Raw genomic sequence first — 25221 nt, 5'->3', positions numbered from 1 at the left:
TCGTGTTAAAGTGTATCTGGCACGATAGAACATGGTTGCAAAGTGAAAAAGGAGAGCTCGTGCAGGAAAACGCTAACACACCTTTATGTTCTACTATTCTCTTTCACATCAACTGGGAATCGGTTGACTGGTTGAGAGTCCTCGGTTTGGAGGTCACTGTTGACAAAGGTTCTGCAAACAAATGTTAGTGAAGAGTGTGAATAATTGTGTCTGTGGAATGTTTGTGTTTGTATTAGTTCACTGTTATGCTAAAGGTTTTTTTTTCTTTTGTTCAGCAACCTTGGACATTTTATTGAAATATTGTAGTTATACAAAATTGGTTCATTTGCGTTTATTTCTGAAAATATTCTGAAATGATGTACTTGAAATTCAGGGGTGTGAGTAATTTTGAGCAGGACTGTAGCTTTGTCCTCATAACTGGTTGATTTGTGCTGATTATGGTTGGATATTTGACACTTTATTGTCTTTTGTTACATCTTGTCATCAGCAGAAATGATTATTCCAATGCCCTTAAGTTTCAAATATAAGGGTTTTTCATTTGAACAATACTCAGTTTTAGGAAGTTTCACTTGATCCCATGAGGGGAAAGTGACATATTATCTCATGTTTCTGTTCCTGTCGTCTCCTGATAAGACTCAGAACAGGACGTGCTGTGTGTCCCGATGTTACCCCTGGGCTTAGAGGAGGTGTATGAATGATCAGGCAGGGTTTGTCGACACACTAGTAAATCCACGCGTGATTCTAACGTCCCACAGATGTGTGAGGGCTGGAGTCTCCTGACTCAGCTGCAGAGATGAATGTTGTGTGGGTGGGTGGGTGAGTGAGCGCCTCATTGATTTTTGTGTTGGAGAGATTAGTGCACATTAGGGCTGGGATATATTAAAGAGGGACGCACTCTTTTAGCCTGACTGCAAATCCTGCACTCCCATCGCCCTCACTCTCTCTGCTCGCTGAGATCAGAGGATGGGCTGGACCAGGCTGCAAACAGATGTATTACCAAAAATACGCATCAGTCTTTTGATCTTATAGCAAATGTTAATGTTATTTGAGTGTGAAAATCTGGGATGAAACAAATGCACGTGTTTCTAATTCAAATCAAGAGATTTATTTGAGGATGGAGGCACATTCTTGACCTTTGGGAACAGTATACAGCTTTGGGAGCTTTCATCTGACGGCCTTTATTCAGCGAAGGAAGCTGGCTCAGTCATCACCACATGATCTAAGTGAGAAACTTCAGGCGTGTTAGAACAAGTGGACATATATGTGGGAAAACTGTAACCTTTGTCTCTGATCACAGGTGGTGTTTGGTTTGATTTTAAGATGGAATTTGACATTGAATTTGAAGTTGGGTGGGGATTTTAGAAGTGGAGTGCGACACTGAGCTGTGAGGCAGAGTAGGTCTGTATGGGCTTAATCATGTGTGGTGATTTCAAAGGCAAACATGTTTATAGCTGCTCCAAATGCCCACACTTGAAGGTGGGGGCAAATGATCTGACGTCAGACAATGTGACACACGAAAAAATCGTACTATAGGGGGTGTTGGCCAACACATGCAGACAGTCTCTCCTCGTGGTGTTGCAATGAATGGTACACAGGAAAAGTGACAGAAGTCGTTACATGAACAATGAAAGAAAAGAGAAGTTACTAAGTTCTCGTTCCGTCATTACCATACGACTAAGAATAAATCAAGAGCCTGCCTACTTTCTCACATCAGAGCACCTGAACAAAATCCCTGCATGAAGTGGGTATGCTTATCAGTTTGCCGGTTTTGGAAAAGTTTCAAGAACTGTTGAACACAAGCGCCCCCATCATCCATGTAAGAATGTATAAAATGTGAGAAAATATTTTTTCCTCTTATCAAATTGCTGAAAACATTTCCAAAACGCCTGACAAACACTATCAAGATTAAATCTAGCAGCACACCTTCAGAGAGATCAAAGTCCTCACTCAGCACACACAGGTACTCCATAACCAGCCCATGCCATTTGGACCAGCTAAAGGTCAGTTAAAGCAGCCACTCTGCGAGAGTTCAGAGGTCAACGGCTTCCTTGCGTACTCATAAATGGATCCAGCGACTTTATCAGCAGTTATCCAAGTGTGAGCCGATAGCTCCCTTTGTCTCCTGAGTGCAGAGTCACTCCGCTCGCAGCCCGCTCGCAGATTGTTTCATTCCACATTATCAGTTTATCTGATCTGACACTGTTTCCACAGCTTGACACAGCATTAACATACAACATGCGTATTCCCTTGCTCTGATGTCAGGAAAATCCAGGGAGCTGCCAGTCATGTCACAGCAGATGTCGATGGCAGAGCCGAGGCCCCGTGTTCTGTAAAGCTAATCACGCTTTAGTCATTTTCTGCTCTGTACTCTTAGTTAACATGCTCGCTGCAACGTTTCTTTCGTCTCAGGTCTGGTTCTTTGATGAGAAGCAGCGGAAGTCTTTCCAAGAAGCTAGAAAGAAAGTGTGAACAGGAAGTTCAGACAGCCACCTTTTTAAAGGCGTGCTACGCTGACAGTGATTTCCCCCTCCTCCCCCTCCTCCTCCTTTCACCTTCTGCTTTTCTCCCCCTAAGCCTCATTTTTTTTCCCGTCTCCAGTGATGCCGTGTGTCAGCTGGGAGGCACGGCGCTGTACCATGGAGATGTAATCTACACCTCTGCTTGCCAGAGAACAGCGATTGAATTGCGGCGGGCGGCCGATCCGTGACATGCCGACAGGATCAGCATAGCGACACATGTGTGGGTATCTGCTTTCATGCAACACATCCCGGGAGGGGAGGAATATGGTAGGAGGCCAACTCTTGTGATGTGCATAGGGGTGAAAGGGAGAGGTGTTGGGAGAGCTGAGCGGCTGGGTGGGACGGCACACGAGGCTGGCTGACACCACGTTAAAGAGATCCGGAAAGGGAGTGCGTTTAAGTTGGGTGGAGATAAGACAGAAGGCCACAAGTGAGAGGGTGGGTGCGTGCATGGGCGGGGGAGTCTGTGAGAGACAGAGCATGAAATAGAAAGAGCAGGTTAAAGGAAGTATGGTGGACTAACTGGGAAGAAAGCTGTGGATGAACCATGGCAGGACTGAGTTGTGTTTTGCTTCAGCGGCTGTGATCAGGGTGGAAAGTCCATGTGTTTGTTTGCTCAGCACATGTCAGCGGAAGCACCAGAACTCACACACACACTGCCAAACAAATTTAGACAAGGAGCCGAGTGTGTTTCTGTGTTTTACCTGAAAGCAGAAGCTTTTATCTGTGTCAGGATCTTGTGTCGGTAATGTCAGGGGAGCTTGTCTACAGAACGCTCAGGGAGCACGAGCACGAGAAACCTTTGTTCACTGTCTGGTTGCAACACACTAAGGTCCGTGAGGCATCATTAGTCTGAGGCTCAGCCTGCTCTGCTATAAGCCAAGAGGGGCAGAAACGTGGACTTCACTCGGAGGCTAAAGGGCACAGTCCCGTGGACATAAGGCAGAGCAAACACAGCCTCTGCCTCGGAGGTTCGGCTCAGAGCTTCTTGCAAAGCTCTCACATGCCTGCCTCTGAAAAGAGAATATCAAAGAGTTTGTCCGATGATTGTTCGTTGTCTACCAGGGCTCGAAATGAAGCGATGCACCCGCAGCCTGTTGACACCAACCAGGAGAGCTTTACTCAGATTATTTTGATTTCCATCCTGCGCTGCTGCGTTTTCAGGAGTCATAAAAGAGCAGCTCAACTCCATGAAAGCAGAGCAGGAGAGAGGAGATGAACATATATATACAGCAGATGCAGCCGAAGAGGGAGAACGCCAGAGAGCAACAGTGTTGGTTTGTTGTTTCCAACTCCCCTAGCACTTAGAGGTTCCCTCCAGCACAGTGTCTCACTGAAATATTAATCGTGTTTGACAGCTGTTTTAGCTATGAAAACAAACACAGGACCGGAGCTTTTTTGGAAAGCGCGGAGACAAACGCTGGAGCGTGGACTGGCTCAGATAAGGAACAACTGTTGTGGACAAAAGAGGAGCAGGCTCGAGACACCACAGTGTGGAAGCAGCCTCATTAGAAATGTGCTGTTGTTCACCAGTGTGAAACTATGACAAGCTGTAATGTAATCTCAGCTGTCACGTCCTCAGGAGCAGCACTGTGATGTAAGAAGTGGAGGAGTATTTAGTTTATAATGTTCAGTCAGACATCAGCAGGTCAGAGTCTGAACGAGTCAAGCATCATGCGTGGCTACTCCTCCGAGTGATTCTCCTCCACGTTAACACTTTAACAATGTCCCTGCAACCCCAACGCACTTAACAAGGTGGTGTAACGATGAGAGGCTTTTCTCACTCACACACACACATACACACACACACACAGCTCTAGCATGGCAGAGGCAATTTGCAGCATTAAGCTGCCTGATAGCACATGTCCACTGAGAGTTAGGGAGTGATTTAACGGACATTGCTCACACCAATTAGAGTGAATCAGCCAGGCAACGCTACTGACGACAAGTAGATGCCGGCGCTGTCAACACGCAGCCACACACATGTGCTCCCACACACTGCGGAGAGGGGGTATTTCTCACTGTTTCTTTTGTGATTAAGAGCATGAAAATAGCCCATTTAGATAATCCCTCCCTGTCAGCCTGAGAGACACTGACACATCCCATGCACTCGTTCCTTCATTACCATACGCCAGTCATTTCGAGAGGGACCGACTACAAAGCCCCAAGAATGAGCTTGAAGGGAACGGCCACCTGCTTCTCTTTCGCGAGCACCGGAGCCGCTCCTCGTCTCTTCGCCGGCCAAGCCTGGAGCGACATGACACAGTACGAAGGCCACAAAAAAAGGGAGAGCCGAGCCACTCCGGGCGACACAGCTGCGGGAGAAAGAGGGGCGCACAAAAGGATTTCTGTTTGCACGCCCATTGGACGAGTCAGGCCCTGGAGAGCACCTGATTCATTTCTTCTTGAGGGCTATTAATCTTTTCAAGCACCAGAATCACTTTGCCTCTCAGGAACGGGAGAGGAGATTGAGTTTTCTATTACAATCAACCAGAGGCAGTGTGTTGCAGGGAGAGGGGGCAGAGACGACACCGTCCTTGCCGCTGCCTTTCTCATTGAAAACAAAAACAAAGGAGGGAGTGCATTATTACATTAGTGAGATAATTTTGAAATTTCTATTCGCAGCGGGGCGAGCAAGGTCGCAGCACATATGAAAGAGCCAAATGGTTCACTTAATCTTCACAAACGTCCAACCTGAAGGATTTCAAATGAGCCCATGTGTTAGTTCATATGGACAAATTCCTCTTCTCTATACGTCCAGATGGTATTTTAATTCATAAGCCTCTCATATAACGTGCTTTCTTTTAGCTTTGTGTTCCTTGTGCGGGAGGGCTACCTGCATTATCCTGTGCTCATTTCCTCAGAAATGAACATCAGTGCAAGATGAAATAAAGCCATCGACTCTGCAGTGTATCAGGATGTGAGGGTCAGCAGCAGATTCTGAACAAATGGCCGACAGTTAGATGGGATAGCACTCACCTATCCACCCACTGAATGTGAAGCCACAGCCAGGAGATGGTTAGCTTAGCTTCCCATAGACTAGAGGTAGGGGAAACAGGTAGCCTGACAGTTATTTAAAAAAAAAACAAAACAGATAAAACAAACAGATATGAGTGTGACATCTTCACATCTAACTCTTGGCAAGAAAACAAGTGTAGATACCAAAACTATATACGCCACTATTTAAGTTTATTTTGTAAAGCCACTATTTCCGGTGTCAACAATGAGCTTAGTCTTGTTTCCACTGTGGAAAATCCAAAATTCTCAAGAAAGACATCATGGTTTCAGCCAGAGATGATTTGGTCCTGATCTTCTTCTTCTTCTAGTGTTTTCTTTCTTCAGCTACTGATAAAGTGTGCAGCAAAAAGCAAATATATCATGAGGCGTGGTGGAGCTTATCTTCATTATTGGACAAGTGCTGCTGCTAATGGGCTAATTTCCAAGGTGGCCTACATGAGTCCTGAACACTTTACTCCAGTTTCTTAGACCCATGATGGTCAAAGGGCACACTCAGTACATGGATAAGGGGCTGATTTATCAAAATAGAGCATAGACATCACATTAATTACTGCCTTGTATAACTTATCAGCTACGCTCATTAAAACGTGGCCCAGTCTCTTGAAAAATGTCAGTTGGAGGAGTATTAATTGCAGAAGAAGCAACTGAAGTGCGGAGCCTGGCTGTGGATCCTCCCGGTCAGGCTCCGAGACGGCTGCACTAATGGAGGAATATGGAGGCCACTTTAAGATGAAAAACGGCAGCGGAGCCCAGTGTCACTTAATCAATGTGAAACCCCAGCGGGGAGAGGGAACCTCCGCCTGCGGGGGATGCACAAGTCCCCGGACTCATGTCCCCAGAATGAAGGGGGTTTTAAATGGGCCGACTTTCACGGCGTAACTCATCTCAGTCACAGCGATGATGACGCTCGCTCCCAAAGGAGTTTTGCGACGAGGTTGTCTCTTCTTGGGAGGTGCTTAACAACACCATCCGTCTCTGTAACACAGTACTACAGACCCTACCTCGCTTGAAAAAGCCTGAGGCAACACTGTGGCTGTGCTTGATCAGTCACTCCCTCAGCCAGTTATGACCCATTAGGATCACAGAACCTGACAAATTCTGCTAATTTGCGTCATTTTTTCGTTTCTCCCTCAATCACGGTACAAACACTCAGGGGACAGAGAACTTCAAATTCACTTCCGTGAGCAGAGGTGTTTATTTCTGCTGTCATTGTATGTGGACATGGACACGACTGAGCTGGCCAGAGTGTCGGTTTGTCTCTGCTGGCTCTCTGCTGGCCTTCTGTTCCTCTATCTCGCCTGGCCGCCTGGGGCCCCAGGGTGCTCTTATCTCTCATACAAACGGCTGCCGTGCCGCAGCCTCGCTCGCAGCCCTCATCTATCTGCCTGACATGTGCTTCCTTGTTCGTTTTCTCTCGCCCGCTAGACGCGGCCGATGATATTGAGCTGTGTCGACGGCGCTCCTCCATTCATGCCAGATGAATCAATCACTCAACCCAGTTTAGTGCCGACAGAGTCTTTTCCACTTCAATCAATGCCGGGGCTTTAGGAAGGGGTTGGTGCTTTTCCTACTATTTATTAGGAAAAGAATAGCTCTCTCCGAGTAGCTCTGCCTGGCATCTTGGCTGAGTGATAAACAGCAATGAACAATGACAAATGCTTGTCAGCTTCCTGGAATGACATTCCTGTTTTGTTTATTTGAGCCCAACAAGGATATATGGACTCAATTTGTTAAGACGGGTATGGGAATATTCATGGTTAATAGAGTCCAACACTATTAGCAGATGTTCGCAGATGCTGTTGAATTACCTTGAATAATTAAAAGGGGCAGAAATAATTCATATAAAATCAAACACAGTATGTTCAGAGATTAAAAATGTATAGCAAGTAGGGAGCTTGGATATAGAGCAGCAGTAGGAAAAATGTCAGATAACATGAGAAGAAGGAGGAGGAGGAGGCTGAGCTGCCTCTTCTAACGAAATGAGGAAAACTGAAGCGTACACGCTCTCGTTAACTGAACATATAAATATAAAATAAGAATTTTAATTAAGAAAATATATTTCAAGATGAAAATAAAGTCCATTAGAAGAGAGTCAAACAACAAAATCTGATCCTTGTATCACAACACAAAGCAGAAGTATTAAAGAATCACAAAAACAGAAAGAAAGAAATTGAAAGACAAAAAATCCGACACGTTCTTCCATCACTTACATGGATTTAACAGTTCGTTTCAGTTCATCATGTGGTTATCAAGTTCCACATCACTTTCCATCAGCTGATGAAGTCACTCTCAGCAGCATCGTCCTGTGTTTGGATGATGAGCAGAGGGTTTCTGCGAGGACTCGGCTCTAACAAAGTCCCACTGCTGCTCCTCCCAGATGTTGCTTCAGTGCTGCTCAGCTGTGAACGGTTCCTCTCTGCTTTGTAGCTGGAGTCTTGAGAGACTCTCAGTTCCTCCGCCACCCGCTCCCCCAGCTCCTGGATCAGCCGTCTGGTGCCTTCTGAAGCTGAGGGGAGGGCGTCCACTTTCTCCTCCGCTGAGAAGAGAGTGCTCGCTGGCTCCTGGGGGATGGGAGAGGAAGCGGAGGTGGGTTGGGGCTGGAGAGGGTTGTCCTTAGACGACTCTCCTCCTCCTCCCTCGTTGGATTTGGTGCAGCCTTGCCCTTCAGCCTCAGATTCCTCGCTCTCATCAGACGAGCCGCTGCTGCTGCTGCTGCTGTCACTGGAAGCGCCGCTGCTGTCACCGCGGGATATCGGAGCGCTCTTGGAAGCTCCCTGCTCTTCGTCATCTTCTTCTTCCTCCGCCACCATTGTTGCTGCCTCCTCCAGCTCCTCCAGCTCCAGATCCAAGTCTTTTTTGCTCAGAGAGGCTTTTTGTAACGTTGCGGCAAAGGCTGTCACCTTGTTGGACCTGTGAGGATAAAGAGGGGGAGATGGTGACATGTTAGGAAAGCAAAAAGTTGTTTCACTTTTCCTAATAAAACTGGTGTATGACTTTGCAGAGACGGGAGGGAAAAGAGAGATATCCAACTACAACTTCATCAGTGGTACTCGAGAAGAGTGAGGCACGACTGACTGATCGACTGGCTCCGCGTACTAAAGACATAGCCACTGGATAACCATCTACAAATCCAATACCCATTAACCAAATCCCATTCTCATCTGAATGCTAAGTAGACTGCGATTTGCAGAGGCGCGGGGGGCTCAATGAAATATGGAAATATGGATGTTTAATAATGTAGGGAGAGGAGCGCTGCTGATACACAGGGCTCGGGCTCTTCTCCTCCCCCGACTGCTGCTCTCCCTGCGAGAGGTGATAAGAGACTGAGAGGGATTACAGAGAGAGGCACACCCCTCCCCCTCGTCCCCCTCCTCCTCCTCCACCTCGGTCCACACATGCAAACACGCACGCACACACACACTTTCACCTCTGCATTCTGAGAGACTAAGCCAACAGTTAACGGCTGCAGTGCAGTGCAAGAGGAGATGTAACGGTGATTGGTAACAACCAGACTATGCTTGTGGAGGTTGAGCAGAGGCACCTTTCACACCAGACAAGATGCGATTTTAATATTTTAAAGAAGGTGACTGTGCTCTTTTTAAACCATTTCAACAAAGGCCAACATGGCCTGAGAAGGTTTTGATGCATTCTTTTAGTTTGAACTGAATGTTAAACTGAATATTTTTAGCCAACAATTAGGCAGCAGTGGGAACTAACAGAACTAACACAGGCATGTTGAGAGGACAAACCCCCAGAGGGGAGCCCTGAAAGGCCAAAGACACTGCAGTTGTGCACTAAGTCTGACTGCAATACAGTCAATAAAAGTCTGGACAGACAAAGGCTCCAAGCTGCAGCCCCACAGCTAAATGTCCCCAAAGATTAAGATTAAGAGAATTCCCTCATAAAGCAGTACATTAAACAATGTTCCCATCCCCCAGCCTCAGTTTTATAGCTGTGTCACCGCAGAAGACACAACAGACTCCTTGAAGAGAGAGTGAGGTGTTTTATTTCTGATGAATGTCCTCCTACAAGGCCCCATTTGTGTAAAGCCATCAGATTGTTGGGAGGCCCCTGTCTGCACATTATTCACGCTGGGAATGCCTGCCATGCTGCCAAAAACTTAAGTGGTTGCTATTCGTCCCTCATTGCGGTTAGGGCGTGTGTGCCGCCCCCATTGCCATGGTGATTACGAGCTGACCTCTGTGGGTCACTGCGATTCAGACTATGTCCATTCAGGGTGGGATAAAATGTGTGAGCTGCGCTGGTGTGTGTGTGTGTGTGTGTTTATGCACAGGGGGGTGTGTGTATGTGTGGAGAGGCTACTCTTCCGCTGCCATTCACATATTCACACTCGGCTCCTGTTGCCCTCTCTGGCCCAATTAACCCACTGCTGAGCACCAGGATGGCTCCTCATTACCGTGCAGTCCTAATGAGCTCCCTATTCTGGAGAGTAGAGTGTTTATGGAAGCAGCATGTAGAGGCTGTGTATTCGTTTAAGACCTCGGAAGGGACTGTGTAAACAGATCCTATCGTTGTGATACATCATCTGGATGCACATTCTTCGCTGTACACGGAGAAACAGAAAAGAAGAAAGTAGGAATAAAGTGGGTGGGTGGGGGGTGGGGGGGGGGACAGAATGCCCTTTCTCACATGCACCTTAATCCGATAATGTTTTGGCAGTTTGCGGTGTCACAGTGTGGCAGAATCTGAAAACAGTAGCTGAAGTCCGTTTTTCTGCTAAGATGCTTGGGCAACTTGCCAGCTCAGAGCCAGAGCAAGACTTCTAGAAAGATCTTCCCCCGTGTTTTTTTTTTTTTTTCCAGTCATGGAGTTGTGAGTGTAGCTGAAACACACAACATTCTTCAGTAATAAAATCTGTAAATCCTGTCAAATAAAACCCACGAGACACGCAAAGGACACACAATCGACATGCACAGTGTGAAGAGGAAATTGTCAAATTGATTGCTTCTTGCATTAAAGGATACATATGGTATTCTATAGGTTCTTTACTGTCAGCAAGTCACATGAAAGTACCTAATGAATACCAATGAACTAACAATCATTGTCTGCTTTGCCAAAGCTTGACATCTCTTTTTCCTCTGTGCTGCTGCTGACCTGATTATGGCGACACAAGAAAAGTCAGGGAATAAACAAAAGTTACTGCAATTTATCCCGAGGGGAGCATGAATATCTGTGCCAAATTTCAGCCATCTGTCAAGACATTTCACTGAAAACCTCAAATGCCAACCTCATGGTGGCCCTGAATGAAAATGAAGGGGATCACCAAAGTCATTGGGATTCATCCTCTGGGTACCGTGAATATCTGCACCACATTTCACAGCAAAGGGAACGGCTGTTGAAATATTTCAGTCTAAACCAAAAATGATGAACTAACTGACTAACACTGCCATTTCTAGACTGTTTAAACATACTTTCCAAATTAATCTAAGAAAAGAAAAAAAAAAGACGAGTACTAGGGACGCCCTGTCTCATGTGAGACATATTTTATCTCCATACACAAGCAGCTTATGTGTCAACACATAAGTTGCCTGAAGAGGTGATTTATATGTGAACAACCAAAACCACTGCATTCTTTGGATAATTGAGTCCAGCAATTGTGTGGATTCCATAAGTGAATGTCACCAAAGCTAAGATCCACAAGTTCTACGCAACTTTAACAACAACAAATAGCTTTTTCAAACAATGACTACAGGATATCGAGACATTGATGTAACCTCGACTGATGATGATGATGATGACAATGAGTGTGTGCAGGCTGTATGGAGCCTGTTTAGGTCCCAGGCTCTATAAAATCCATGTGAGAGCTTCCTGTAGTGAAGCTGGGGCAGAAGAGCCTCCTGCAGCACAGCCACTTCAAAGACTGCCCCGTATTCTCTTTCCCCCGTGGGAAGTCATTATTGAGTTAGCATTGGAAAGGCGCGCTTGTTTTCTCTCCCCTCCCTTGCTCTGTGGTGGGAGAAGCTCGGCCTGCGGTGAACACAAAGGCTCTGTCCAGGAGGGGGAGGGATAATGTTGTACACAATCCAGTCATTACTACACCGCTGTTGTGGCTTGCCTTCATTAAACTGAGGAGGGGTGTTTTTTTTTTTCAAGGTCGGAAAACTTCTGGCGAGACAAAGACGCCTCCATCTGCCAGAGTCTTTAGATGAAAACGGGAAGACTGAGTCTGTGTGTGTGTGTGTGTGTGTGTGTGGTGTCTGTGAAAGAGCCGAGCTAAATTACAATCTGACAATTCTTTCATCAGGCTCGTGTGCGCTGAAAGAGCAACTCATTCAGCGTGTCTGTGCTCTTGAAAACATTTCAGATAAAGCTTGTCTTCAGATGTATAAATCTGTGTAATACGAGCACCAGATTTCCTCCGTGTAACTCGCAAAATGCATCATTCACTAGCTGAGGGGGATAAAAGCTGACACTGGGAGATGTGAGCCGTCAGTGTGACTGAACACTGGAATGGTCCAAAGCACTGGATCCCACTCTGATTCCAGAAATGAGAAACACAGATGTATTTGTTCAACAAGCCAGTGCTGGAGGTTATACTTATAGCTGCCTGAGAAAAGCCTCACTGCACTGTAGAAACACTGATACAGGGGGTATAGTATTGAGAGTAAACCTGTTGACCCCTGTTTTTTGTCATTTTGGCTGTCGCTCTTATCAGGTATGATAAACCTTTACTCAAAAATGTAATGGCTGACATCTGAGGGCAAAGTTATTTCACTACAGACCATAAAGAATCTGCTCAAATCCCCCACTTTCACACTGTGTATTTGGAACAGAAAACAATCATTCAGATTGTAAACCAACGCATCTGCTGCAAACGTCCTCTGGATTTTACAGACTTACTAGTTCAACTTTGACTTAGACCTGGTATTAACATGCGTTTCGAGTGATCCGATCACAAGTGGACAGCTCTACGTACAGGTGTGAACGTGCACACACACACACAGTACGCATTGAGTATGCTTTTTGAAATCCGATCACTCAGACCACATTCGGAGGTGGTCTGGGCTGCATATGGTCGAGTCTATTAGGTGTGTGAACGTAAATGTGTCCTGGGCCAGACTGAAGGAGCACCTACTTATCTGACGTCCTCTGTGTAAGCACATGTACGTTCTCATTCACAAATACAAGTCGTACAAATGGTGTAGGCTGGCTTTGTCCATGATGCCTGAAAGTTTTGAAAAGCCCGTAGAGGAATATTATGAGTGCATTAAACAACTTGGGTGATTTGTTTTGCCTGGAACTTGCTGAGGAACAAGTCTCTTATGAGTGTAGAGCTGCTGGAGCACAGGAGCAATGCTCTGCCACTTTTTTTGTTTGTTTGTTTTGTGAGGAAATTCATTTGCAGTTCACTGGTCAAATCCAGTCGAAATCCATATCTATCCATAGATATGTGGATATAATCCATATCCATATATCTATATATCTATATCTATATCTATATCTATATATATATATATTTAAGATGAAGATCCAATCATGATTAGAAGTGTCATGTCATTCAGGAGAGCCAATAAAAACCAATGGAATGGTCAATTAAGGTGTACTAAGTAACATGCAAGGAAAAAATTCCACCTTAAAAGTTGCCAGTAGCTTTCAGTGGTCTTTGAGCAGCACTGTGATTTAAAAAGGATTTTTTTTTTCTACCTTGCTGTTGTTAACTAGTAAAGATGAAAGGGCAGCAAATCATCTTTTCATTCATCCTTCACTCCTCTGGCAGTTTCTTTATTTGTGATGCACAGAAACATTACAAAGCCAGCTTATTAAACTTGGACAGCTCGAGCTGCATCCGCAGCCTGCTGGAAATGAAAGCCTGCACAGATACGTTTTCATAGCTTATTAGATGAGCTTGGCCTCTGCCTGCACTAAAACTTTCCCTCAGAATGGATGTAAATGAACAGGATATGATAGGATTTGCTCCTTTATAGTTTCACTTCAGAGTGAGTGGTTTTAGATGATCCGGCTAAGCCGACGGTTTGTCTGACTGCTCGTGTTCTTGCTGTTGTAGGCATGTCACTGCGTTCCCAGATCTTGGCCTTGGTGAGTAAAATGTCATCATAACCAGTACAGAGAATGAATGGGCAAATCTGCAAAGATAAGACTCGTTTTGGCTAAAAATGCCCTTAAAGGCTTTTGTGGTTTGGTGGAACATAAGTCAGAACACAGCAGAATAGTTAAAAAACACAAAGCCTCAGCTGAGGAGGTTCTGTTGTATTTCCCTCTTCATCATTTAAGTTAAGCTGAAATTTTCATCAACATACCGCATTTCTACTATTACAGGCACTGGGCTGGTCTATGCTCAGAAAAGTCAAAGCACTTGGATTTGAAAGTTCCTTTTTTTTCTTTTAACTCTGCAATTTGAAAAGTTGAAATTTTTAAGTCTTGGTTACACTCTACTGTTTGAGGAGTGCAGGAAATTTACTACAAACTGTCTCCTCTCTCACCTTCTGATTTATGATATCTCTCAGACATTAAAGCCTTGAAGTTGTATTTGTAGTTATTCAGCCTGTCTGCTTTATATTCATCTGTTACTATCCCCTGTTTATATCTCTAAATAAGTTACAGGCAGTTCTTTAACAGGACTTCATGTAAACGCATGGGAATGTGAGGCTACGGAGACAGAAAAAAGATCCCTGTATTATTTTAATCGACTAATAACTGGAGTGGACACTCCATATGCGGATAGAGGAAATTATGCAAACACAGTGTGTAAGTCTGTGTTTAAGATGAGCCTGTGTCCTCAAGACAAAAAGCTGGAGTGGCCTCACGCTGGGAGAAAATCTGTACTACTTATCCCTGTTAGCTGGGAGACATTCGTGTCTTTGTTCTCCCCAGCGGGGGCCTCTAGGATCTCCTTCAGAGCTGAGGCTAACATCAGATAGAGCAGCTCCATTATCTGTTTCAAAGCCTTCAGGATGGCCGTTTGACAGTAGTGTAACTCTGCTTGGTGGTTCCACGAAAGCACTTTCCAGCAAACATCTGGGTGTCACATCAGCTGTGTGATGTGGGGTTCAGAAAACCTGCGAGAGCACCATTCCTCATCTCCCTCCACACAGGGAGCATCACACCACAGAAACAGCCTGTAACTTTTAATTCTCCACAAAAAGCCCCTGGGCACAAGTAAAATGAAAACACCCATCGTGTTAAGTAGTTAATGGGAAAACCTGGATAAGAAGTGCCTTGTGCTTTCCAATCATGCAGAGGGGTGGTACTGAGGTGAACTGACCAGCCGTGCTCAGCGGTGGGGGGGGTGTGTGTGTGTGTGTGTTAACAGCGTGCCACCACACACAAGTGTACTTTCAAGGCGTTTGACCACCGGTCTCAGCTGAGACACTGACCCCATGATTGACCTCATTGCCCTGAGACGCTCCCAGTAGTTGGAGCTCCAGATGCTTTTCCCTGGGGGGGGGAAGCTGCCCCCCCCCCAAGGCATTGTCATGCACACAATGCAGAGGATGAATGAGACGAGGGAGGGGGAGAGAGAGCATGTAGAAATCCTTTGCTTCCTACTCCAAAAATAAAGAAAAAAAAAAGACTGTCTACACCTTCTTTTTTGGCAGCTTCTTTTGTTGTTTACATGAGGTGCTGCACACATTCTTCTTTTTTTTTCTTGTTGTATTTCTTTTCTTCACTGAAAACAACACCCACTGTTTTGGGGGACTGCTCACTTCACACCTACCATTCACAATTATTTGAGTCTGTCCATTCAGCTGTTAGGGTGCAAATCCCAGTCTATCCCTAATCCATTTTCTGGCCTCGGAGCAGCGTGCGATTGTCCAAATCACACGTCTTATGGACAAGACACAAATGTGCTCCACAAAAGAAAAAAAGAAAAACCCACAGAGCCACTTTTTCCCTTTACACTAATGACTTCATATGGAAACGTGAATCTTACCTCACGCTCACGCCCACGCCCCCCCCCCCCCCCCCCCTCTCAGACTAACCCTGGAGCACATCACTTGTATGCTGCTATGTTTTTTTTTTCCTGCTAGAATCTAATTGACCCAATTAATAAGGGTGGGTGGGTGGTTGTGAGTGAACCAGCAACTGAAAAAGGAAGTTGTAGCCCTTCTGATTTAACCGAGGTACTGTAACACAACACCAGGCTTATAAGCTTTGTCCGTGCTGGCTGCCATGAATCTACGTTGGCCTCTCTCCAAGCTTTTTGATAAAGGGAGGGAAGACAAAGAGAGAGAAAGTGAGGCGACTTGCTTTTTTTTTCTCTGCAGTCCAGCAGCTCTGCAGGAGCTTTGGCATCTGAGGACCTTCAAAAGCACGCACTGAGGCAAACGGACTGGAGAAGCTGCTGTTCCATTTGGAATAATACTCTGTGCTAACAATTCGGAGATAATTAGGACTGGTAGGGTGTGCGAGGGCCAAGTTAAAACAGCTTCCACAAAGGAAGTGTGTGTTAAATCCTGGAACGATGACCACCGCAGAGAAGAAAAAAAAAAAAAAAAGCAAAAGCTCCTCATCACTGAGACAATGCGAAGAGCAATTTGCTTTGAGGTTGCACTCTTTATTTCAACGTGCAGGGTTCTCCCTCTGACTCTGTGTGTGAGAGAGGAAAGGGGAGAGCCTGTCCTGTGGTTTAAATCACGCTGAAGTCTTTACGAGGTTGTAAATTTGAGACCGATGTCTCGGCAGTCAGACGAACTTTAGGAGTAGAAATGCATGTGGGACAGCGAGGAGATTAAATAAATCAACCCCCTGGCCAGCAAACATCCATTAATCGCTGTGTCCATCATGCGCAGCTGATCACGTCTGTCTCGCTGGCGGCAGCGAGTGACAAGATACAGGGATTGCATCGGGGGGGGGTATAGATTACATCTCATTTTACCGCCCGGCTCCCAGAGACGACTCACTTAGCGGAGGATGACAAATCCTGCACGGGGGAATATCTCACACTGAAGAAAACAATGCCTACACAATCTGTCATCAAACCTGTCAGATGACACAAAAGGGCTGCCACAACAAACTGCATGTATGATAGGGGAGGTGGGTCTGTGTAAACCGATCGTTCCAAACCTCAGAGAACAGACCTGGCTCCTTTTGATATTATATTCCAAACATGGGGACGTAGTTTCACAAATCATAAGTGGAGACTGTATGGAATTTCTATTGAGCCAGATCCATTCTGAAACAACAGAAAGCAACACAAGCACTGGGTTGCTCTCTGAAGCAGTGGGAGGTGATAAAAGTTTTACTAATTTAAATGTTTTTTTTTATAACATGACAGCTTATATGAGGAGATTTAAAAAAAAACACTGTAAACTTCACTTTTTTTATCGACGGGAAAATAGAAAAAAACACAAAAGGGGAAATGTCACAATTCAATCACAGGTCAGTGCCACGAGAGCACGGGCTAATCCATTGAATGATCGATGCAGGGCGTAGTAGGAGTCAGCATGTTAGGTCAAGCTGACATTTAGTTCCAATGTACCGCAAAGGAAAAGAGAGGAGAAGCAGGGAGGAGAAGCAGTGCTCCGGTGCCCCCTCGGCCTGGAAGAGACTGATTGAGTTTTTCAGTGAGTTGACAGAGCTTCAGCAGCCCCCATGTGCTTACAGAGTAAGACAGAGTGTGTGTCCTCTCTGTGGACACTGTCTTGAAGGAGGAAAAAAAAAAAAAAAAATCGAAGGGATCACAGCAACCCTCAGCTGAGCTGCTGATTTCTCCCACACATTCGGATCCCAGCATCCGTACCATTTTTAAGAGCGGAATTCGAGACTTCTGCTGGAAAAAGTAGAAATGAGAATGTGAGGAGGAGGAGGAGGAGGAGGGTGGGGTGGGGTGGGGTGGGGTGGAGGGGAACAGCACTAAATCCCTGCAGACCTTTTATCGTGTCTGCATCTGGGCACCGAGCCTACAACATCAGGCACACATTTTTCAACTGGGCTTTTTCCAGACGAGCACACCACGTGGCTGAACCCTGGCCAAGAGTAAAACAGAGCTCATTACTGAGTAATGCGCTCGCAGGCTCACATTTGAAATGTGTAAGTAATTGTAAAATATGTGCTAGGAGGAGGAGAGAGCCATCAAACCTATATCATTTGGGGAAAAAGTGCAGATTTCGCATGATTGACTTGAAATGCTAGTGGAAGGTTACACCCACGGAGGATGTGAGCAGGCCCTGCGCACACACACACACACACACACACACACACACACACACACACACGTGAGCTCTTAAAAGTTTGATACAAAGTGAATCTGCTGAGTGCAGCTGGCTCTTTTGAGACTCAATGATGGTACTTTTGACACATGATAATGGAGACAAGGGAGATTGCATCTATCGGTGGCTTGGTCGTTCAATTGGCCCTGCTGTGACAAATGACTCGTCTAATCCTCTCCTCTAAAGCACTGATGCATCATGGGGGCTGAGTGGCACTTCCCGTGGCTCTGAAGGTAATGCTCTCTAGATGAAGGTCTCTGAGGTGTGTGCACATGGATTTATGCGTGTGTTGGTGAACTTACTTGACCCTCTGGATCCAGATGCAGTAGTCTGTGATGTACAGATCGTTCAGTATGTAGGCCGGGTCGTTCTCTCTGAAGACTTTGTGAATATCCAGCAGGCATTTAAGGACACAGGCTTTCCCTGGGCACAGGAACACACCGTGGCAGGCAAATGGAAAAACAGTGTTATTCTCGCTCGGTATTAAGGCTGACAATGTACTCCAGCTGCTGGCAGACACAGCATGAATCTAAAGGCTTGCAGTCATTGTTCCATACATAAAAGCCAAGGTACAGGATCAGAGGAAAATCCCAGTGAGCTGCACAGTAATTTGATCCATACGGTTTAAGAAGAGTTCCTGGTTAAAAAATGGTTCATCTGAGACAAAAGAGCCAAAGAAGACAACTCTATTTTTGGTATTCAATCTGTCACTTTAATGGTGGTTGTGTTCTGACTTCCTGTCAAAAATGTGTTTGCCTTTATCTGTCACAAACACAACACAACAGGAATGTTTTTGATGATTTTCCACTTGACATCTATTGTAGTCTGTCCATTCAGCTATTGTGCAGCATCATAATAGTCCTAATCTGAATCCATGTTCCTTGCGATCTGACAAACATGAAGGCCTGATTTACACGTTTTCAGGACAATCAACAATTTTATTAAAGTTATTCTTAAAGCAGTTTGTTTATCTTGTGTATCTGTCTCTGTCAGAAGCTTTCTAGCTGAAATGTTTGCTGCACTCCCCCAAAGTGACACCACATTAAATACTGTTGCACTCTTGTCGTGACATCTCCGCGGTGTGGATTTGCCACCCCATCTGTTTTACAGCTTAAGCCCTTTAGCTATTTTGCCACTATCCTGGTGTGAACACAATACAGCTGTATAGGATTTGTATGCAGTATGAAATACGGACACAGCTACTGTGTCGAAGCCTGCTGTTTGAATCAGCCTTTCCAATATTTTGGAAATGCCCCGGACAGACAGATTCTACTGGGCTTCGGCTGAGTTTCTGATTTAGAAAAATTAGGAGATTAAAAAAAAAACGTCTGTGGCTGTGAAAGGTTTGTGAAAGTTTTTCTTACGGATGTTCCTGTGCTTTTTGGGGTTTAATGGTTAGTGTTACAGTGTTATATACGTGCAGAACAACACGGAGGTTTGCTATTCCCTCCTACCAAGAACAGAAACAATGTCATGGAGATTTAGGTTGATTTAATTACATAAATATATTTGTATCTTAATTATTATTGTAACACATATGTAACACAAATGTACTAAACTATTTTGTGTGGTACACGCATTCAGCATGGGATTCATGCAATCAATTACATGAGGGTCTCAGCTTAATCACGATTTAAATAAATCATGTGACAGCCAAAGTAATTATCATTAACATGTTTATCTATTAAATGGTGGGAGCTACGATGCATATGACATGTTTTACGGTTGTCACCTGGGCTTTGGCAATGTGTACTGAAATGGTTTTAGCAAGCATTCGACACCGCAAATGTATCACAGACGCAGAACTACAAAGAATCTCCATTTGTTATTCTGACAAATGACTTCTCCCGAAAGCATACAGCAAGCCCAACTGCCACAGCACTGCTCCCTCCAATCAGGCATATAAATAGCCTTATGATGTGGCCAACAAATCCGCTGAGGGCAAGAGAAAACGCTCCTCTCCACCTCCGCAGAGCTGGTTGGCATTGTCCAGAGACATTCCAGCCCAATCAAAATAAACAGCACACTTGCAGTGAGGAAAACCTTAAACAAACATAAACATTTGGTTCTCATTTAAGCATGGGATCGTATGCAGGGAACCGTGCCCTCAAATTCAGGACTTGGATCATGAGAGGAAAAAACACTCACGCTTCCAAGATCTGACTTCTTTTTCACAGGAAAGATTCATGAGTTGTTGGTAGAAAATTAGAGGAAAGGTTTCTGTAGCTGCACCAGTTCACCCTTGTGATTCTTGGTGACAAGTGAAAACGGTTAGGCAAGAGCAGATGATCCGGTGAGAGTCCAAATGTACGACTGTCCACGGCTGCTGAAAGCACAGGCTTGCATAGATGCAGTGGTAGGTGTGAGGTGGACCAAAAACAAAGGCTGCTGTGTCCTCTGGACACAAAAATGTAGAGACTCCAAAACACTGCAGAGGCAGCAAAGAGAAAACAACAAATATACTGCACAGCAGATAAATATTTGAATCACACGTGTTTCAGAGGGATTAGATTTACGATTCTCTAGAACAGCTTTAGAACCACTGAGCCAGCTTAATAAAGGATGCAGACAGTTTCAGCTAAATGATCTGAGTCTTTCTCCAGGTGTAAATTTTCATTTTTATTTTCATTTTGGGAAGTCATTGCATTTCCATGTGAACTGAAAGACAGTGCATGGGTGGAGGTGACAAAAGTAACATGGAAATGTGAAAATTTATTCCAGGCAGAAGATTCATTTTAATTACTGAAACCCTGGCTAATAGGGAACTGGGTATGCTCTACCCTCTGTCCATATCTCTGTGAACAGAGCTAAATATTTGAATAGGATTCTTTCTCATTGCCCATTTTTAAAAGACAAATATACTGTATGTTTGTAAGTGAAGATATTTAAAATCAGAACATTTCAAATACTGCAGTTCAACACATCACTACATGAGTGATGTGATGTAAAGTCCCGTTGAATTTTTTAAAACTGAAAAGCAGCTAAACTTTTTGAAACTCTTTACAATACCAGGGAAGGACTGCTGCACACTCGGACAAAAATAAAAGCACATCATCCCCAAAAAGAGAAATGTGATGATGAGTGGCATACACGCTTTTTGGTTAAATGACCAAACGCTGCCTTAATTAAGGCCCTGCAGCGCATAGTGAATACAGCCAGCAAGATCCTCAGTGCCCCTCTGCCATCCATTACAGACATTTTCCACTCCCATCTCACCCGCAGAGCCATCCGCATTGCTGGTGACACCTCCCACCCCTCACACATTCTTTTCAGCTTCCTGCCACGAGGGAGAAGGTACAGGAGTCCCCGGGCCTGCTCCACAAGACTCAGACAGCTTCATTACTTCACTTAAATACTTTACGTTTTTGTTGTTCTATTTGTACATAGGTTTTACTATTCTATTTTTTATTTTACTTCATGGCACCTCTCACTTGGTGAGAGAGAAACAGCATTTCGATTTTCCTGTATGTCCTGCACATATAGTGAATTGACAATAAAAATCTTTTGATCTCTTGATCTTAATGGCCGGGCTACCGGTTCTCCTGCTAAAATAAATAACAAAGGGGACGAGTTATTATCCTAATTGGATCTTCCTAAAGGTTCTTTAACTCAAATGGAAAAACATTTCTCAGTTTCTCTAAGGAATATTTTATCCTCTCTGCTCACTTTTCAGTTTCTGAGAGCGAGAGCAGAGGCAGCTTTCAGAGAGCAGGAAAAGCAGCAGGAAGAGTTCTGCATTTGTCTGATTTTGCCACTAATGATGATGTGCTTGAAAGGCAGGAGAGACACGTCTTCATCCAGTGTCAGATCTAATGCGAGAGGGTTGTTCAGCCATTACTGCACTGCACTGCCCACTGACATCACCATGTTGCTCACTGAAGTTCAGCTGTCCAGTTCAGTACATCTAGTTCAAATGAATGCATTCAACATCAGCCCCTTCTTTCCCTCTCTCCCTCCTCATCTAGTCCTTTCTCCTCTGTCACACACACATAATTCACGCATCGCATCCAATAAAAGATCATCATCACCCAGGACCTAGAGTGTTCACACACTGGGCTGATGGTAAAATTTCATTACTCCCCCTTTATTTTGCAGAACTAGGTCAGACAGTTCATTTGACCTGAAATCTGACTGATTAAATTCCCAAACTTTCCATGCTGTCCCAGAATCCAAGAAGAAATTCCATGACCAACTAAAGATTTCCTGAATGAACGACAGCAGAGATGCACGGTGGATGGACCTGGAACAGAGCACCACATCTGACATTTCTCGTCTCGACTCAGTCCAATGATGACAGCAACTTGACCCTGAGGTTCTGCACTGCCACTTCATGCCTGCAGGGCCCTCAGGGTCTCCGCTCTTCTGTACCTGCCCAGTGCTTCTTTACTTACAGACACTTAGGAGGCAGGTGGAGGAGCTCCTTGAGAATACTCGCCACGCTGCCAGAGGCCAGTTCAAATATTTACCTCTGGATAACATTTCCTCCGAGGCCTTAACCTGTGCGCTGCCATTAATGGGTTTGTTTTACTAATTCCTATGAATGTTTGCATTCACAGCCACCTAAATGAAGTGCCTCAGAAATGGAGCACGCATTACCATTTGCCTTTATCCTGACAAATTAATTAGTGTGTGAAGTAATGCTGGGAGGTAAACACACCCTGAGACACACGCCGGGCCCAAAAACTATAGCGTTACAGTTCATTAAGGAAAGGCTCTATTACTCATACATCCCCAATGCTTGAAAATAATAACTTTAGTGAGTCAGGAGTTAACAATTATGAAGATGAATAGTGAAATAATTTGCTTTTATTCCTTACTACACTGACACAAATAAACAGAGCCTCTTATCAGTTGGCTGTTTTTGGACAAAGAAGATCCAAGAGTATGATGTTGTAGGAGCTGTCAGGAGACATGGGAACAGTTTCTGGCTTGAGATGAACACGGGGAACCTTGTTATGACAGCAGAAGTGTTTCTGAGGTATGAGAAAGACGGCTGTTTCCCTGGCTCTCCTGATCAACTCATCTTCCTACTTAATGATGCACAGAAATGCTAATCTGGAGCTTAAAGGGCCTTTAATTTGCTGTCATTTACCAGTGTTAAAATAATCACAAGCTGGATAATCTTAGCACCTCACACATCCTGAGTGTGTTTACACTGCAGAGTTTCATCTGTCCGCAGGGGCTTTTGATTTAAAGATTACTCTGGGCTTTGAGATATCAAAGTCAACAGTCTGTTCTCTACTAATCCACATTTCGTTCCCCGAGGAGGTGGGAGTCAGGCCACTGTCTTGCTTAGCTGGAGGAATATTACTTTCAAACACACACCACAGTATGCCCATGAACCACTTTCTCCAAACTCCGTGTCTGTCCAGCAGGCTGTTTTTGCCAGGCAATGTACCACGAAAGCATGCTGACTTCCAGGCTGTCTCACAATCGACCCGCGTCCCACTGCTTACAGGCAGGCAGCAGACTGTGTCTGACTCCACACTCCAAAGCCTTATTTACATATAAAAACACTCCTCAGAAGAAACCACAGGGTGGACAAAATCAATTAACACTAATTAGTAATGATCATATGTTCACAGAGGAGTGAAATGAATCCACACTAAGACGTTTGATTTAGCACCAAATCACAAAGAGCACGCAGATGATTACTAACTCATGAACATGTGGCAGACACTGTGGGGGGTCCCAACCACTCTGCAGAGGTGAAAGGTCACTGTGGTAATGTGTGTTTATGAGCCTCTGTGTGTGTGTGTGTGTGTGTGTGTGTGTGTGTGTGTGTGTGTGTGTGTGTGTGTGTGTGTGTGTGTGTGTGGGTTGCTTGCCCACACTCACCTGATTGCAAAATCTTAGTTGTGTCACGAACAGCCGCAGAGACCAATGCAAAGTGTCTGTAGAGCGGGTAGCACAAAACCCTCCGTCCAAACGACAACAGGACGTCTTGCAAGGAGCTGTACGTCTGCAGAAGAAAGAACATGACACTCAGAAAGCTGTCCAGCACGAAAACCAGACCGTGTTTTTCTTCAAGGAGACAAAGAAACACAAAGATGCAACTGAGAGTAACGGTTTGGTTCAGCCATATATTTTGGCGCCAGAGTTTTCCCCTCCCCTCTTTTTCTTAGGTTGAAATCTGGCTCCCATTGGAGTGCATCGCAGTCGCTGGTATTCTAATTACTCCTAACAACTCCTCAATTATAGAGCTGGCAAAATAGGGGCTCACAACTCTTAAACACCTCTGCAGCCCTGGCCAGTTAATTGCTGCTTCTCTTTAATCACTGCCTTCACTCTCAGATTTTCTCCGCACTAATGGACAAAGAGCCTGGAGACAGAAACACAGATTTTTATCCCTTGTTTCTTCTTTTCTTCGTGGCTTGTTAAGGATATGCTGCAAGCTTGCGAGTGCATGTCATTGGGGATCATGCTCTCCCTTGGGCTTGTTTAGCAGGAGTGTAAATAAGGTCTGCTGCTGCAGGGGGGTGGAGGGGGGGAGAGAGGGGGGGACTCACAGTCACACCAGTGCAGTCGACTGAGGACAAGTAAACATACAGCAGATGGAAGGGGGGGGGGGTGTTAGGCATAAGCTAGGCAAGAGAGACAGACAGTGAGAGGGTAAAAAAAGAGATAGCACAGAGGGAGAATGGAGTGAGGAAGCACAGCTGATCTCAGCAGTGACACACAGACAGACAGACAAAGACAGAGAGGAATCCATTGAAGAGCAGAAAGTGAAGGATAGGAGAGGAGGAGGAGGAAGAGGAGGCAGGGAGTGGGGGATTGAGAGAGGTAGCCTGTCAATTAGGGATGGGAATGGAGAACCAGTGCCAGTTGAGAACTGGTTCAAAATGCCTCCAAGCTTATCAGTTCCTTTTTAGTGATGCCAGCATGTTTTTTTTAAAGTTGCGAGTTACAAAATAATGACGTCAAACTGATGCGCGTACGCTGCAGTCACAGTGGAGAGGGAGAAATTCGGTCAAGAAAGATGATGACAGTGCTACAACAGTGTGACATCTGTAAAATACTCATTTCAAGAAAGGGTGGATAACGCCATCAATACGGTGAAACATCTTTCCACACAACATGGGCTTCAATTCCAGGAATGCCATGTATTTGACACTACACACGAGTGCTATGGATTCCCAACCGAGCAACACGTCCAGAGAATCAGATCGATAAACAGAACTGATAATGACATTGGTATCAACAGAATGTTATTGATTCCCATAGGGATGGGAACAGGTGGAGACTGTTCCTTACTCCACTGCCACAGCAGGAAAAGTACTGCCTCTCAAACTGTGGCCAAGGTCTAACAAAGCAAACTCCTCCGAGCCGCTTCACTCGCTTGTTCATAATTAGCAACAAAAACGCGTCTTGGGTGATTTGATCACAAGTGGTGATTCATGTGTGCATGCCCATCACCTAATGAGGACGCTCTGGGATCCCATCACTCAGAAAACAAGCAGAGGGGCTCTGGGACACATTTCCCACATCTGTAG

The 25221-nt window shown here is 45.0% G+C and overlaps 1 protein-coding gene across 1 annotated transcript in view; it reads right to left on the bottom strand.

The window, feature by feature from the left end:
- Positions 1 to 7559: 7559 nt before the first annotated feature.
- shq1 (SHQ1, H/ACA ribonucleoprotein assembly factor) overlaps positions 7560 to 25221 on the bottom strand; it is a 34261-nt gene continuing 16599 nt past the window's right edge. Inside the window, exons 10-12 of the mRNA XM_041035038.1 lie at positions 23567 to 23690; positions 18031 to 18151; positions 7560 to 8447 (exon numbers count right to left, since the gene is read on the bottom strand). Of these exons, the coding sequence (XP_040890972.1) occupies positions 7808 to 8447; positions 18031 to 18151; positions 23567 to 23690 (885 nt within the window). The 3' untranslated portion in view covers positions 7560 to 7807. The remainder of the gene's footprint in view (positions 8448 to 18030; positions 18152 to 23566; positions 23691 to 25221) is intronic.

This window comes from Toxotes jaculatrix, chromosome 3 (assembly GCF_017976425.1).
Source record: "Toxotes jaculatrix isolate fToxJac2 chromosome 3, fToxJac2.pri, whole genome shotgun sequence".
Classification (NCBI taxonomy): Eukaryota; Metazoa; Chordata; class Actinopteri; family Toxotidae; genus Toxotes; species Toxotes jaculatrix.
This window is presented reverse-complemented; position numbering and strand designations above follow the sequence as displayed.